The sequence below is a fragment of the Oryzias melastigma genome, linkage group LG16 (genome assembly GCF_002922805.2).
Source record: "Oryzias melastigma strain HK-1 linkage group LG16, ASM292280v2, whole genome shotgun sequence".
Taxonomy (NCBI): domain Eukaryota; kingdom Metazoa; phylum Chordata; class Actinopteri; order Beloniformes; family Adrianichthyidae; genus Oryzias; species Oryzias melastigma.
The window spans coordinates 6780786-6797647 of NC_050527.1; the positions used below are offsets into that span (position 1 = coordinate 6780786).

Sequence of the window (16862 nt, forward strand, 5' to 3'; positions counted from 1 at the left end):
CTGATCTCAGACCTGTTATCCAGGCTCGAACAGCTGGAAGCGCGTCTTAGCTCAATGGAAGCTAAACCAGCTAGCCATGTTGTTTTCCCTTTGATCTCAATTTCTAAGTATTTGAGGGGAAAAAAACCACAGCAGGAAAAACAGGAGGAAGGAGGAAATCTCCCTGAATACAGAGGAAGGTTGATCAGTCTCTTCCTCCTCTAATTCCCCCTCTTATCAGTCCTCTCCACCCTCCACCTGTGCCTCTATCTCCAGCTCCCCGCATCTCGTCGCTCTTGTTGGATGAGTGTAGACAACAGAGATGAGACGAGGCTGCGCGAAGCAAAGGGTGCGTGAACTGACAGATGACTCATGCGCACGAGTCACTGGGAATGAGCGAAAAGGCTAAATGCGACGGAGATGGTGTAAATCTGGCTGGAGATGGAGAACGTGCTGTGACAGATGCATCCATAGGCATGCTTACGTCAGGTCTGGGGGCCGCCACAGAGCCAGGACAGGTGAAGGTCACAAACTCGTGGCATCTTTTGTGGACTACAAAACTGCAAACTGAGAGAAAGAAAAAAAGGAGATTTCCAAAATGTTTTTGCTGAGAAATGCATCCAAAAAAATTGTTGTTTGGCAGAAAAATAGAATTAACACAAAAGCTTATCTGTACCTTGACACTGGAATCCTTGCTTTCCAATACCCCTGAAGGAGAAATGCCCGTGGATTAAGAAACAAAAACAATCTTCTCTGTTCCTCTGAGAGGAAAAAAATGTTGCTTCTGCAGCAGAGATAGTGCCTTTGCATTACACTGCGCTGTATTAAGACCATGCAAGCACAAGCTGGAAATCAACACTACTTGTTCAAAAAACACACAACCTTTGTTACACTAACACTTTAAAAAACAAAATCATTATGTGTGGCATTTAGGTGTTCTTCTCGAGGAAACACTGCTGACCTGGTCTAGCACACGCGTGCACGTGCACACACACCGTTTGTTTCTCAAGCGTTGCAGTGTTGGTCACATTCCAGTCTCTGCTTTAAGCCTTAATTGAATAATTAAAGCCATTGATTGACTAAAGTGTCTGCTCAGCAGCTTTGTTATTGTGAATTCACTTTGTGTAGGAGGTCTGGAAAGTCAGGGGAGTGAAACATGACCAACAGCTCTGCTACAAGCACGCTGGAGATGCTCAGGGCTTCATAGAAAACTGACCATAATCAGCGATCTACAATCAGTTCACCATCTGGCTGATTAATAATTAAAGATGTGCTGCAGAGGGTGATCTGATCCTTAATCAACATGCAACAGAAGTCTGTGTCTGCAGTCAGGAGCAGGAAGGACCAGTACTGCTTCCTGACCAGCAGAGAGCACAAGACAACCAGAGACAGAGCTGCTAAAAACTGCCAGGGGGGGCGTACAGGCCGAGAAGACTGTGTTCAGATGGATGCATTCAGTTCATTAAATACATATTGAATGGGATATTGAACACATTTAGAATCCATTCAGGAACAATAAAATTAACAATAAAAAACCCCCACAAAGATGTTCAGTTTAAAACTTTAATAAAAATTGGTTTAGGAAAAATGAAATGATTTTAGTCAAAAGAGTAATAACAGTAAATGCTGAAGCTATTTATAAACTACTATGTAAAATACCAAGTTTAATTATTCCTTTTGTTAAAGTTAAGATAAAAAACATTGATGCAGAGTTATCTGTCATCTTTTCTTTTCTTTTCTTTTTTAATTTAAAAGGGATTTATAAGAATTTGAATTTGATTCCGTTTTAATTTTAATCTGCTAAAGTGCTACCCTAGTAATTAGTCATTTGTTTTGAAAAAGATTTAGATTAGATTAAGAATTTTGTCACGGCACAGTCACACAGTCAATTAAAATATGAGCACAAAACAAACTAAAGACTCATTTTAGAAAACTTTGATACTAATAGATCAAAACTGATTCAGTGTCAGTGAAAAAACAAGGATTACAACCATTTACTTTTTAAAAAATGTTTTGGTTATGTCTACCAAGGTGACGTTAATTTAAGTTGTTCTGTATTTATTTATTTGAGTATCTTCTATATAAAAATGAAACTATTTTGCTTTATTTAACTGAAATTACAACATGAACTGCTGTCGAAGTGCTATTGCCTTTATGGGACATTCCTTCCACAAAAACGAGAAAGAAATACATTTAAATATAATTTTAAGTATTTTATTTGAGACTCATTTTGGATAGATGGGAGATAGAAAAAAAGAACTTTAAGGGGTACTCTAGGTTCAATTATATTTTAAATCTATTTTCAAATATTCTTTTCTCCTAGTTTTTTATTTTTATATATAAATTTGGTCTCAGGTAAGTACATTTACTCAGAAACTGCACATTTTAGTATTTTGTGTGTAGATTATTTGAAATTTGATGGATGTGACCATTGACTGTAAATGAGAACTGGACTGGGTGAGCGTAACCTGACCCATAGAAAGTGGCTTCCTCCCAGCTCCAGCAAAATGAAGCCAATTTATTTGTCTTTTTTCACAATAGATCCCGCCATTGGGAACCAGGTGAGGTTAGTAAGTAGTGATTGACTCCGTCTCAGTCGGTGTTTCAATGGCAACTACTGTCACCAATCAGGAGTGAGCTTGTTGGAAGTCCACACCCCTTCCACTGAAAGTGGGCTTGGGAAAATCTGTCAATCAAATGTTTGACATGGAGGCCAGCAGGGACCACATGATTTTATTAGGTCTTCTGATTGGCCAGTGTATAACTTAAATAACTTAGGATTTAAAAAAAAATAATAATAATACAAAAAACAAGATTTGGATTTGCAAGAACATGTTGTAAAAAGGAAGCAGAGCAAGAATGGTTATTCTGACACTGAATGACTGAGCAGTAGCTGTTCATTTCTCAATAGAAGTCTACAATATTTTGGCTTCTTGGAACCAGCGGGTACTTTCTGTTCAGAACGCAGGTGGGAGGGATCGCTCAGTCCAGTTCTCTAATGCTGCATTCACACCAGACACGATTCGTGCATCAAATTTGCGTCTGCAAATTCTCTTTGAAGTGCTTTATTTTCTGCAACACTTTGACTTCCTGGCCAAGGAGTAACCCACAAAGTTGTCATACTTTATTCATTGCCACGTCATGGAAAACATAGATGATGTTGAGGGAGTGGCTTAGGTTTAAATGTTTTGGAGATCCCTACAGACGCATCGGCAAGCATGTCGCCATGTCGGAGTCTGTTCCGGTGTGGTGTACTTCACTCCTGCAGTGAGAGCAGGAGAGAGTTACTTCCGTCTGTCTCTGGACCAATTTGAGCAATACCCAAGAGGGGGAAAATATAAATAAATCTGGAGGATCTTTTTATAATTGTCTTGATGAAAACAAGAAAAAACATCATAAGTCGATAGAGCTGGTGATAGTGAGCTCTGCTGCTCAGGGACTGGCTGGACTGCCGGACACTGGGCAGCGGCGCTCGCTAGCTCACTACGCTCTCCAACGGGCGGCTGGTTAGCGTAGCGTGCACGGTCTCCCCAGTTCCACGGGGCTCTATGACCTGTCCAAGGTGTATCCTGCCTTCACCCAGCAGTAACCGGGTCAGTCTCTGGCGACCCCGGATGGATGGAGGATCAGGACGAAAATCCCCATATTGAGCGGCCATATTGGATTTTTTATTTTACCTTTTGATTCAGTCACTAAAAAAGCCACGTTTTCAAAGCTGAGTCCTTGATTGGTTGACACGCTGCATCAGCGTCGTTGCACCACAGGACCTCAGATTGCATCTGTGCATCAACTTAACATTGACGCCATTACTACACTAATCGCTGCTAATGTGAATGCAGCATTAAACTCAATGGGTGGGACATAAAATGTTGTTTAATTCTGGAATGATCCCTGACCTAAGAAAGGGTAAAATAGTTTAAAACAAAATAATTAGAAACTATAAATAGCTAAAACTGTTTAGATTTTTGTCTTTGCTTTCTGTTGGGAGAGGCAGCATTTATTACATTTAGATACACAAGTGAACATAATGATACCTACTTTTCTTAGAAAGCACTTTTAACAGATATTTACAGTTATAGGTTATTAGCATCTTTTTTGGTGTAGTTTAATACTATGAAATCAGAAAGTTTAGGTTCCTTGTGCATTTTCTAAATGTTCACCCATGTACTGATTCAAAACAGCAACTTTGTAAATAAATATACTGAATTAATGTACTTTGAACATCAGGAGGAGTTTTCAGCAGATGACTTGTTGTAGTAAATTAATTGTTTTTAATACAGCATTAAGATTTGGAGTCTAAAAAGCTACAAGCTATTTTCTATTATTACTTTAACTTAATAAGCAAGGTATTTACATTTACAAATTGGATCCATCGTCTCTTAATCTTTAATTAATCTGACATTATCCCAGGGGCTTCAAATACCAAAGTGGGGGCTGCTGCTCTGACATCTTGTGTGAAGGAAGGGAGTTTTCACCCTGAATTAAGTGCCGCCACCACGACTATGACAGCAGCCAGTTGGAAAAAAAGGTCCTGAAAGATACCCAGAGGCTGTTGGCGCATACAGCACTCTGAATCCGGCATATGGTACATCTCCGCCATATGTCCAAACACGCAGCCACTTCTACACACAATGACTTAAACACGCGGAGATGCCGTGGTCACTAGACTGAACAGGCGAGCACAAAACTGTGTTTTATCTGAAACATCTGTGTGAGCGTGTCAGCAACACAGAGTTTATACTAAAGCTTTATTTACTGTTTAGTTTGGAGGTAAACTATTTTTCTCAAGAAGATAGTTTGTCCAACAAGCAGCTTTGCAGACAAGTTTTTATTTTATTTTATTTTAGCCTGCATTTTTGAGGGAACATAATGAAGTCAGGTTCATTAGTTCAACTTTTGTTAAATATTTTTTTACCCTCTGCTGGCTGGTTATGGGTTCTCTATGAGTATCTGAGCTACATGTAAGTGATTTTTCTAAATATGAGCATTTATGCAAATACTGTATTTGCGTTACTGATCCTGTGTGTGGTGTAGTGCACAACTCCACCATTGTGTGGGCAGCAGGGTGGAGGTTAGGCTGTGTCATCTCATCAGGTTTGTGTGAGCCGTATCTCCAGCAGGCAGCTGGATTTGGTGGGAGAGAAAAATTATGGTCAACGTCGGCACTTGACGTTGTCGTGGGACACCGGGTGGGGGGCGGCGGCGTGTGAACTGGCGTGGTTGTGTCAGTGTGCAAGGAGTCAGTGAGTTTATGCGTTACCAAATGAAGTCAGTGCAGTGGCTGCAGAAGGTGGGCTGCTTGAAGAATCGTGCCGTGAACTGATGGTCTTTCACCTCCACGACCCGTTTGTGTTTGAGGGCTCCCTTCCTCTGGAACACCGGCACCCTGGGAGGAGGGGAGAGGGGCGACGGCAGAGGGGAGCTTGCAGACGTAGGGGAGGCCAGTGTCAGTGGAGAGAGGGAAGGTGAAGGGGACACTGGGGTAGACATTATGCCTGGAGGATGTGGAAAAGCAGGAGGAGGGAGAGTGGGGGTGGAAGGTAGCAGTCAGTACACAGGCCTCGGAGCTGTGCTGGAAAAGGACCTTGAACATGGGAGAGGGTAAAAGAGGAGGAGGAGAAAAGGAGGATGGATGAGAAGTGTAATGGGTCACAGTGGAGACAGCGGTTGTATTAATGGCACACGGCATGAAGGGTAGGGAGCAGCGAAGCAGTGATGTGACGGAGAGAGGAGGGAGAAAAAAAAGAGCCGTAAAAGCAGAAGTTGCAGAAAACTCCTGAGAATTTCCAAAACATTAAGCGGCTCTCCCACCTACTGTGTGGGAACGATGTGCTGTTTCCAGAGTGTGTCCCACATACTGGGTGTCCATCCCGCTGTACCCCCTTATATCTCGATTTTTCCTGCCAGCTACGTCTGCCCCCCACCCACCCTGTGGTCCTTATGTCAACCAACTCCTGTTGCCATGTGAACAACACCCCCACCAGCTGCTCCAGTATCAGAGCATCCTCTCATTTTCCTGCTTGTCCTTATTAGCAGTTAGACCCATTTCGGCAGAAAAGTTTGAACCAGAATAACATGGACATGTACGCACACAAAAAGATTATTATCAAGGAACCAGAAAGGATAAATTTAAAACCAAAAAAATAAATAAAAATATGAACATCCAAAGCCAATTTCTAAAGATTAAGCTGGAGACATAAAGCATTTGCAAAGAAACAAAATGATCACAAAAGAGAACAGACGAAAGCATTCAAAGAGTACGCAGGAACAACATGTACAATCAAAATTATAGCAAAAAATATCCATATTTAATATACATATTAAACACATAATACCTGCTGTGAGTGAGAGGAAATCCAAAACAAATCCAGAATAAAAGGCAGTCCTCTCCCCGTCTCCTCCTTCCCTCTCGGTTTGACAAATAAAGAGGGGCCCACCTGTAGCTGCTCACCTCCGAAAAGAAGTAAAACACTGCAAAGCTCAAAAAAGCTGACAACAAAAATAAACCTATGAAAAAAATATAAAAAAACAGGGTTGTAACATTAAAAACAAGCAAAACCAGTTAAAATTCAAGTTTCTGAGACCCAAAGATAGCGGCGGAGTGCATCGCTATATCTCCGTTAACCCAGAAAAAAAAAGGATGAGGAGGAGGAAGAGACAGAGGTGGTATTCTCTTTCCAAGATTGATTCTGTTTTTACGAGGAAGAAGAAGAAGAGAGGTGGAGAGAGAGACAGTGAGGAAAAAATAAAGTAACAGAGAGAGAGGAGAAAGATTGAGGGGAATAGGCGGCGATTCATTTTGAAATCTGGGTTACTTCTCTCAGGAGAGGGTGAGTGAGGTAAAGGAAGGAGGACGATGAGAGAGAAGCTGCCATTTTGCCACAGTCAGTACAGTATGGACATGCAAGTGCCAACTGTCTGCCTCTTCCTCGTACGCCAGAGGGAGAAGATAGGGGAAACAGAGGGAGTGTTCACGGGTGAAAGAAAGGAACCTCAAAGGTGGAGAGTCCAAGAAATGATCCGCTAAGACTGGAAATAAACAGAAGTTAGCAAAGAACCCAAACCACCAAGGGATCAACGGGCCTGTAAAATAAACAGCTCTGTTGATTCTGCAGCAGTGCAGCTCCAAGACGTCTTAGGCATTTCAGTGATCTGAGATCAGAGCAAGTGATGCCATAATATCACTGCTCTACTCCATGTTGAAACCAGGTCAGCCAAGTCTGATGGGAAGGGTAGTTTCCGTGAGAGAGAAGTTGTTTGTTGATTACTCGCACATACGCACGCATTCGCTCACAAATTCCCACACACATGGCAGCTCGTCACATGGGGGGGGGGCAGGAACTCATAACACTTATTGGCCTAAATATTATTTGAGATAAAACACTTGGAAATAGTGAATTACAAAAATCTTAATGAATATCAAAACAGCAACAACAAAGCAACACAAATCATAGAAATACTAGTTTTTAAAAACTGAAATCACCCCTGATTTGAAAAACTTTCTACATCGTTGCCATTAAAACAATTTTTTGTGTTTTGCTTGTCGTAAAAACCCAGTCTGGCATCCATTGATAAACATTTTATTTCAAAATCTTCAAAGTAATGATGGCAAAACATATATAATAATATTATAATAAAGACTAAATAAATACTCGGAAAAATAATTTTTCATTTTAAGCCATTTTATATATGTCCTTCAAGAGAAAAATCCTACAAGAACACCAAAAACACACAGAGTAGGTCTTTAAGCAAATTCAAGTCCATCTTGTAAAGTTCCTGAATCAATTTGAGGCCAATTAGCATTTTTTAATGAACTATTATCATTTGAGGAATTGAAAGATGGCCTGTCTGCTCAATTATCTTGATGTAATGTGAAGCGACTAGCAAAGCCAGAACCATGCTGCTGTTCTAAAACATGACGATACATGCCTGGTATTAGCACATTTCTGTTCAAGCATGAGTCCTATGCCCTGAAAATCATGAGAGACATCATCACTATTAGGATTTGGAGCAGAGTGGTGTTGCATTACCAAGCTGCCCTCATGTTTCTCCCTCAAATATTTGAAATTGGCCCTATGACAGCAAAAAGAGCACAAATTATCATACCTCCTCTACCGTGCCAGATACATTCAATAGTGGTTTGTTCAGAAACAGCTTTAGAAACATTAGTGTGTTTGCACATCTTTTTCATCAGTTATAAGCTGCAACTTTTCTTTTGTGGTTTATTTTCTCGTCATCACGGTGTCATTAATGTATCTGTTTATAAAGTGTTATTTTATTAAATAAAAGAAGATCAGGCTATTCTACAAATGTGTTTTTTAAAGAACAAGCATATAAAGAGTAGGATAGATTTAGAGCGCAGCAACACATCTATTACTTTTCTGTCTTTTTGCTTTGTTTTTTCATTTGGATAAGTTGAATAATTTAAAAACATAATCAAATCAGGTTTCAGTTACATTAGATGACCTTTCTGGGATGTAAATGTTCAGATTCTTAAGCAAAATCTTGCTTATAATTTCATACTTTTTACTATGAGGCTTATGGCAGCAACAAGCTATAGCACTGACTGCATAGATGAGAACTGGACCTAGTGAGTGTGACATCACCAATAGAAAATGACTTACTTCCTGCTCTAACACCTTTTCCTTGCAGCCATGTTGGAACCAGGAATTGTCACTAAGTAGGGATTTGTCAGAATCTGTAAACATTTCAACTCTCGCCAATCAGGAGTGAGTGTGTTGGAAGGCCACACCCCTTCAACTTGACAGCGGGCTCAGGAGAATCAGTCAATCAATTGCTTTGAAAATTCCACGTGACATCACATACTCCGATTTATGACTTTAATAACTTGCACTACAGAAAAAATCTTGTGAGAAAATTAGGATTAGCAAGAACTGTTATAAATATAACGTCTGAGTAACAACTGACTCAATGGAAGTCATGGGCTTTTTGGAGCCAGCAGATACTTCCTGTTTGGAACGCCATGGGGGAGGGGTCACTCAGTTCAGTTCTCATATACAGTCAATGATCTCATCTCACCTGAACTGAAGACAAAGACTAAATTTACAAGAGACAATATTTCTACTGTTTTACATTGTAGACATGTTGCAATATCTTTTCAAAGCCAGAAATAAACATCCCAGTACTCAGAGATAAAATAGTAATGTTGGGTTTGGGGCGATCTGGATGAGAGCAGCAGGCAGATGCAGAGAGGAAAGCAGGTATGGGATGATGGGGTGGATTGGTGTGGGACAGGGAGACTAAGAGAGAGCGTGAAAGGTCGAAGGTCTAATTAATGGAAATGTAGGTTATTAGTCTCCTGATGAGGACACTGGCAGAAAATTAATTAACAATTATAATTAGCAATATTGTTAGAGAGCAAAATGGTGTCAAGCCAGCCAGATAAGAATGAGCTAGCGTGCAGAAGTGTGTGCATGTGTGTTAGAGGCTATCGCCATGGCAAAAAAAAAAACAGCTGTGTGACCATGCTCCATCTGACAATGATATGTATAATTTCAGCATTAGTCATGCAGAAGTGGCAGCTGATTGGAAATGATAGGAGCCTTTTCCACACAAACCAACACCAGACCTTTGCTTTCTGTTGTTGCTTTCTGGCCCTTAAGACTAACTCCTCGCCAGCCTTTATCTCAGATGAGTCATGCTCTCGTTCTGCTGTCAGAAATAAATGAGGGAGATGTCCCTGCATAGTGAGAGAGCCAGAAAAATACCAGCTGTGAATGCAGCATTCAGAGTAGCGCACTGAGAACGACAACACAATGGCTCACAAAGACGCAAGATGAGTCAACACTTGTGGCTCTCCATCGCAGTGCTCTTGCATGCCCATAGGAGCATGCTTTGCAGTGTTTGTGCATGATATGGTAGTGGGGGTAGTGATCTTTTAGGAGTAAAAAATTAATTATTAAAAATATGTTACACACAGACTTAAAATACTTCCAGATTGGGCGGCAAGATTAAGAGTAGAATTTAGCCATTTTGTCTCTTTTCTTTTTTTTTCTCCATCTGCTTGTGCCAAGCCTATTATTTCTGACCATGACTTAATGAAACAGAAAATTCTCCACTGATGGGGTCTTTTTTGAGCTAGAGCAATGAGCAGTTTGCCAATTATGAGCATTCATTGCCGTCTAACGAGCACTCATTCCCACCAAGCAGCAGCTTCATCCTGACAGGCTGGCTTTTCTCCTCCAATGAAATTAAAGCAAATTGACTCGCCTAACTGTTGTTTGTGGAATCAGAAACGAAGCGGTGTCTGTGGTAATCACACGTGCCAATTAAATGTGTCTGCCTCGAACCACGCCGGCTCGGTTTGGCAGCACTGCTTTTCTTTCGGGAAGCAATTCTGTTTGCTTTTCTTTACATGAAGAGCGGTCCACTGTGTGTTTGGATTGTAGGAGAAAACCTTCACACCACTCAGATGAAACATTTGGCAGGCGATGAAGGTCTGTCAACACGGCTTCGAACTCTCAATGCTGGGGTAAATAAGCCTGCTGTTTTTTTTTTGTTTTTTTTACATTGCTGACTTGTTTTTCTTTTTACTTTTGTGGCAACAATTTTTGCTAGTATGATAAAAACAAATGAACAAAAAGGGGAACACATCAAATAGACATGGCAGAGGTTTATACACCTGTAAGATGACAGGAATAACACATCGGTGTGTTGAGCCAGTACTTTTTTTATTCATGTACTTTTAAAACATGCTTGAACCTATTTTTGTGTCAGAATATCTTAGCTGTTAAATTTAGTCATTTGAATTATGTCTTTACATTAAGGTGATCCTGGTTTGAATTTTATCTGGTCCTTTTTATATTTACTGTTCAAGGGATGTAAAAACTGCTCCACTTAATCAATGAATCGATTTGTATTCCTACAATCCAACTAAATTGATTTTTCTGAGGCAAATTATTAATTAAATTGACCTATATCGTTTTAAAATCATTTAAAAGTTTTCCGGTTCTGAGTCACGAGCAGACGCGTGTCTCCAACTCTCCTCAACAACGAGGGAAGTTGAACATGGCACTAAAGAAAAATCTTGAAGCCGATCTGGCAGAGCTCAAAACCGTTAACCCCGGCACTTCTCTCTGAATCTAAGCTAGCAGCTCTGCTGGAACTTCAAGCTAAGTTAACACCGCTACTACAACTCATGGAAGATCGAATCTATTAATATTTGATATTAAGTCCTGAACCGGATATTGATAATTCACGTAGAGAAACTGGTGTGGTCGAGTTGGGGTGGGATTATATAAGTTCACTTCCTTCCACTCCCTTTCAAGCGATCTACTTGTGATTCATTTAGTGATATGTCATGTAATGTGACCTGATTGCTTGAGATAAACCATTTCATTCATTCATTCATTCATAAAATGAAATAAATTGATTATATCAATATTGGAAAATACCATTTAGACTGAGGGACAGTGGGTTTATTTTAGTTGCTGACTTTTTCTTTACAAATGGAGATTGTATTGTTTTTTTTTTACCCTGTTTTATGCTTTGTATTTTTTCTTTACATGTTTGAAATAAATATAAATCTAAATCATTGTTAAAATTAATATTACATCCCTAATCCTGCTAATCCTGTGCTTGTAGATGGGAGAGGCTCAGGTAACTCCTTTAACCCTACACAGGAGGCAGGTGAAGATAATGGATGATTGGATGAAGAAAGATTGAATTAGAATTTATTTGTGTTTTTGGAAGATTAAATATTTCACAATTATTGAGACAGGCAAATCAACAAGTTTCAAACCAACGATCAGCTGAGAAATGAACCAAAATCTGGCCAGATGACAACAGACACAAACAAAAACGTCAATGTTTGTGAGCCAGTCTACATTAGATGCATCCAAAACAATTGTGATCGGCATGTATGCAGTTTGTCCAAAAAACAAACAAAACTTAGACTGCAGGGTCAGTGCTGGCACAACAAATTAAATTGCTCAAGCACACTTCCCAAAGTCTATAAATATGATATTAAAAAAAAACAAAACTAGAACAAATCATGTAGAAGAGAAGAGCCCAGAACTGCTTAGGACTAAGAAGTGTAACAGTTCATTTTTGATTCAATTCATATCATAATTTGTGGTTGATAAATCCAATAGCTTCCACACATTGGACTGTAATGTTGACTTGATCATTTTTTGCTGTCATCACGTGTGTTGCCCGCTGTGATGGCATATGGTTGTTTTTTTACGTAATAGCAAAATAAACCTACAGTGCCTCAAACGAAATGGTATTTTCCTAAATTGATTAGAACCGACTTACTTTATTTTTATATGATTTTAAAATGGTTTGTCAATTTGATTTAATTAACAACTCGCCTCAGACAGATTGATCTTCTTGGATATATCGATTGATCATTACACCTCTATAAGGACCGCTCATTGATGAGACCTGGCTGCAGACTCAGGGTTCCAAGGATGATGATACTGAACACAACATAAAGGAGCAGAAAAAAGGATTTCCAATTTATTTATTTTTTTAGCAGATGGAAAGCACATCTAAAAAAAATAATCTTTGATTTGCCAAAATGAGAAAAAGAAAAGCTCCTAAACCAAATGTTAAACCGTAGCCTAAAATTTAACATATATTTTCTAGTGTTAACTTTTAGCTAAGGTCCATTATAAGAATACAACGACACATTTGAGCGATTATATAATGAGAGTGGCACTCTCTGTGATGATCCGCTCACATCAGTCATGTTTGAACACGCTAATCACACCTTCTTGAGAGCGCCAGCCCATGGTGTTCACGCTGGACAAAGAGGGAGAGGATTCTTCTACTATTTCTACTGTTTTCTCACACATGTCCACCACCTACAGTTGGAAAAAGCTCGGTGCAATATGTCAGAGCTGTGTAATTCTTGGGAGTCTTGCTCCAGACTTTTTTTTAGTTTCACAGCTCTATTCCAATATATTAAAGATTTGGTGCCATCTAACTCTAGCTAAACACAAATGTTGTTAATTTGTCCTCCATGATCAATTTTCAAACGTTTGACACCTCCATGAGTTCATAGAGTACATTACTGCCAATTCGAGTCTCTGATTGGTCAAAGATCAATCTGGTATAACTTGTAATGCCTGTTTTGTATGTAGAATACACACGCTGCCACAAATTTACCAGCAGGAAGTGATATTTGTTTGGAATTGTGACTTGGATAGTTTCCATTTTAATCTCTTCAAATACCTTTACCACATGTTTAAAACATTTACCGTGATTTTGGCGACAGATATAAAGTCCCCACTCTGCTTATTCAGGTGTGTCTGAGCATCAGTCCCTTTCTCTCATTCTAACATAAAACCCATCATAAACACATCAAAACTTTAATGAAAATCATAAAGATTTGATTTGAGGGGGAATCATCTGAACTGCATGACTGTTTTAAACACACACGCTGGGATATAATTGCACTCAGACAATTACGCATATCCTGATTTGAATTGCGATTGTGCTGCAGCTGAGAAGTGTTTGAGGAACGGTTAACCATGGATCATTGAACATCTTCAGCTTCTACTTTTAGAATGTGGCTCTGCTTTTACAGCAATTCTAGGGCAACCTTCAGAGCGACTTCAGGAAGGCTAAACTTAAGCTGACAGACCCACAGGTCAACAAATGTATGATAAATACACTTTAACTAGTCTCAGGTCACCAGAATGTATATACCTCGACTATCAGGCCCTTACTTGATCTTTTGTTCCATTTAAACACAGCCACTGCACAGACTTAAATGCCAGAACTATTTTTCATATAATATTTTTTGTGATAAACTGAGCATTTTGTTGAACATTAAGGCTCAGATACACAAAAAAATGTGGTGAGTAAAGACCACAGGAAGACACTGGGGCTTCATACTTCAGACAAAAGTTAGATTTACACAGTCATCACAGCACAAAAGTACTATCAGGATGCATCCTCAGATAACCTTCACTGTCTGTCTATGTCAATATTACCACTGTTGTATGCACTTTTCTAGAGCACTTCAGCATTGTTGTAGAAAAAGGGCTGTAACTAATGAGATCTCTCGTGGGAAGAGTGTCACAACTGTCCAAACATTTTCCATCTTTTTCTTTTTTGTGAGAAAAAAAATAAATTAGTGAGAAGTTCAAAACCCCAGCCAAGACTTCATTTGTAATTCTGTGCTGCATCACATGACAACCACTGATATTCTGGGTTTTGTGTCTCTTTTTGGATGTTTTGTAACTGATCAGTGGTACAGAAATACTTGCCAACATGCATAATTTGTTGCTTTTTTATAGCTTTGAAATTCATATAAATAAAATAAACTTTTTTCTGTTTTGGCCACATTTATTTCTTTGGGTCGATTTCTACCTAATAACTATAAGATCTGATCAGTTTGCACTAAAAGACTAAATATTACAGACAGAAATACCACCTGTGTTAGATAACTTGGAGAAAAAAGGAAACCAATCTCACTCGGCTGACTAACGATAAAGTAAAATTCCAGACCATTTGTTATTGTTGAAGAGGAAAACTTGGCATTTCCATATTCAAACATTTTGGTCATCCTCTTAAAGCTTAGCCTCAAATCCTGATTTTATAGCCGCACAGCTGAAATGGCAGCTTGCAGCAACATCTTGAGTCTGAGTGTATTTTTATTTACCTCCAAAGTCTGTTTAGTTCAGTTTGTGAATTAAAAAAAAAAAAAAAAAAAATACACTGGTTTGAATCCAGAGAAAATACCAGTTCTTTTTCTGCTTTCTTGGCAGACATTAGTACATGAGAGATGAATAATATCTATCAAATACAGCGGTCACAAATACAACAGCCACCGTGTGATGGGAGGGATCAGCAGAATCTTTAAGATTCGACGTGGTCATGAATGCAATGACGGTGACAGTCAGGCGACCGTAAGGCGAGCAGAATGGCCCGCTAGCAGCCGGTGGCACTTAATAAAGAGGCCGCCGTCCAGAGACATTTACACATCGTCCAATCAGAGCTGCTGCTGGCCAATGATCCGACCCTCACTGAGAGGGTCATAGAGAAACATAAAATTCTAACTTTTTCTTAACTTTTTCTTCAATTGCACAGCATGTATAAATGTGACTGTCGCCTCCCGATTACAAAAGCTGCCGCGTAGCCACCTGCCAAACTTGCTGAAAAGTGTGCCTTTAGATTGCAACATGGAGGCATTTTAGGACATGTGACCGTAGGCAAAGTCCAGATTTTCCAGCCAAAAAAGCAAAACTGAGACCAAAGGGGCCAAAACTTTTTCCTTAAGTCAGTCACCATAAGGGAACGTAAGTGAGGATTGATGCTTATTTAATTTCATTTTTATGGCTTTGGTGGCTTAGATTAAGTTACGTTTTGTGATCTAGATACATTTTATTTTCAGGTTTCTTGTTTCCCCAAAAACTCAACAAATTTTCCATTCAGAGATATACCCCTCAGTGTGTTTAGGAGCAAGAATTTAAACATTATTTCTTACAACTGGACCAACATTTGCGATTGCTTTCAAACAATTATTTGTTGGGAGGAGTGGTCCACTTTTGTTCTTTTTTTAAAAATATATATTTTATTTTTGTCAGTGGAAAGAAATGTTGAATATAAGTCCTTTTTTTATTCATAAGAAATTGCAATCAAATTCTGAGATTATGGAAAACACAGAGTTTAACATTTACAAATCAGTGATGTCTGGATATATTTCTGGTTGTTTTTCTGGTGTTAAGATACTAAAACAGCAAGGAAACCTACATGTGTCAGACCCTGTCTCCTGAATTCATTAGACCTTGAGAGAATTCAAATTGGGACAAATGGCCAAAGTGAGATCACTCACTTTTGTGAATAAAACAGACGTGCTTTGGAAGGTTTTACAATAGTATGTGCAAAATACCAACAAGAACTCAAAGCCTCAGCTGTGCGCTGGCGAAGCTCTCTTATTGCTGCAGGGAGGAAAAGAAGGTTGTGAACAAAATGTGCTCAGGGGAACAGATGAAAGAGAAGGGCAGGGGATTCAGAAGAACAGGAGGCGATTGGATAATGAGGCAAAGGGAGAACAAGGTAACGTCTGAGAATATCTTAATTTTCATCCTAGTTTCCAGGATGAATTCCCACTTGGGCAGGTGGTATTAGACACAGTCACACACACACAAGGACCCAAACATGGATGTAGTGTGAATAATTATTGTGTCCTATATAGTGGAAGTGCCTCTTCAAACAAACCCGTGGCACAATGAAGCAAACTTAAACCTTCTGTGGTTGCGAGTGCATTCAAAGAATGTGAATTTTTTTAATGACTTCGTTTTGTTTTGTGGGAAGAGGGTTTTGGAAACAAGAAAAAATAATTATTCTTTCTTTGTTCACTTAGTTTTTCAAGCAAAATATTAAAAATTAACAATAACAAGTAATAAAGTATTTATTCTACTCTTAAATAAGCTTCATGCAAATGGAATTTCTTGGAATAACAAGCCCTTGTTAAGATATCACCTCAGGCGATGGGAAATTGGGATGGCCAATTTTCCATTCCTCACAGAACTAGTCGTTCATAGACCAAAAAAATAAATAAATAAATCAAAAGCCCTTATCGAGTTGTTTGTTGTTGCTGCTTTAATGCTTGATTGAATTTATGATTATGGTATATCTAATCCCATTTGGCTGTCTTGTCTTCAACAAGTATCCTGAGCCCGTTTCAGCATTAAACACAATGATCTAAATCAACATAAAGAGCACACTGCTTCCCCATTTGTGTCTGTGTGTGTATGTGTGTTAATTTAATTAAATAGTTCTTGTTTGTCTTAAAATTAGCATTTATGTATTTGTGTAAACACTCATGCCACTTACATTGCCTTGAAAAAACTAAGGAAGAAAACATGCAGTTTGCTTTAGTACCAATTCTGCAGGTGCATTAAATGCAA

General features: G+C 39.1%; 1 protein-coding gene across 1 annotated transcript in view; it reads right to left on the reverse strand.

The window, feature by feature from the left end:
• Nucleotides 1–15364, reverse strand: part of prkcg (protein kinase C, gamma) — a gene marked incomplete in the record, with an annotated part of 34551 nt that extends 19187 nt beyond the window's left edge. Inside the window, 4 exon segments of the mRNA XM_024267366.2 lie at nucleotides 464–546; nucleotides 656–687; nucleotides 5240–5563; nucleotides 6315–15364. Of these exon segments, the coding sequence (XP_024123134.1) occupies nucleotides 464–546; nucleotides 656–687; nucleotides 5240–5469 (345 nt within the window).
• Nucleotides 15365–16862: the final 1498 nt, after the last annotated feature.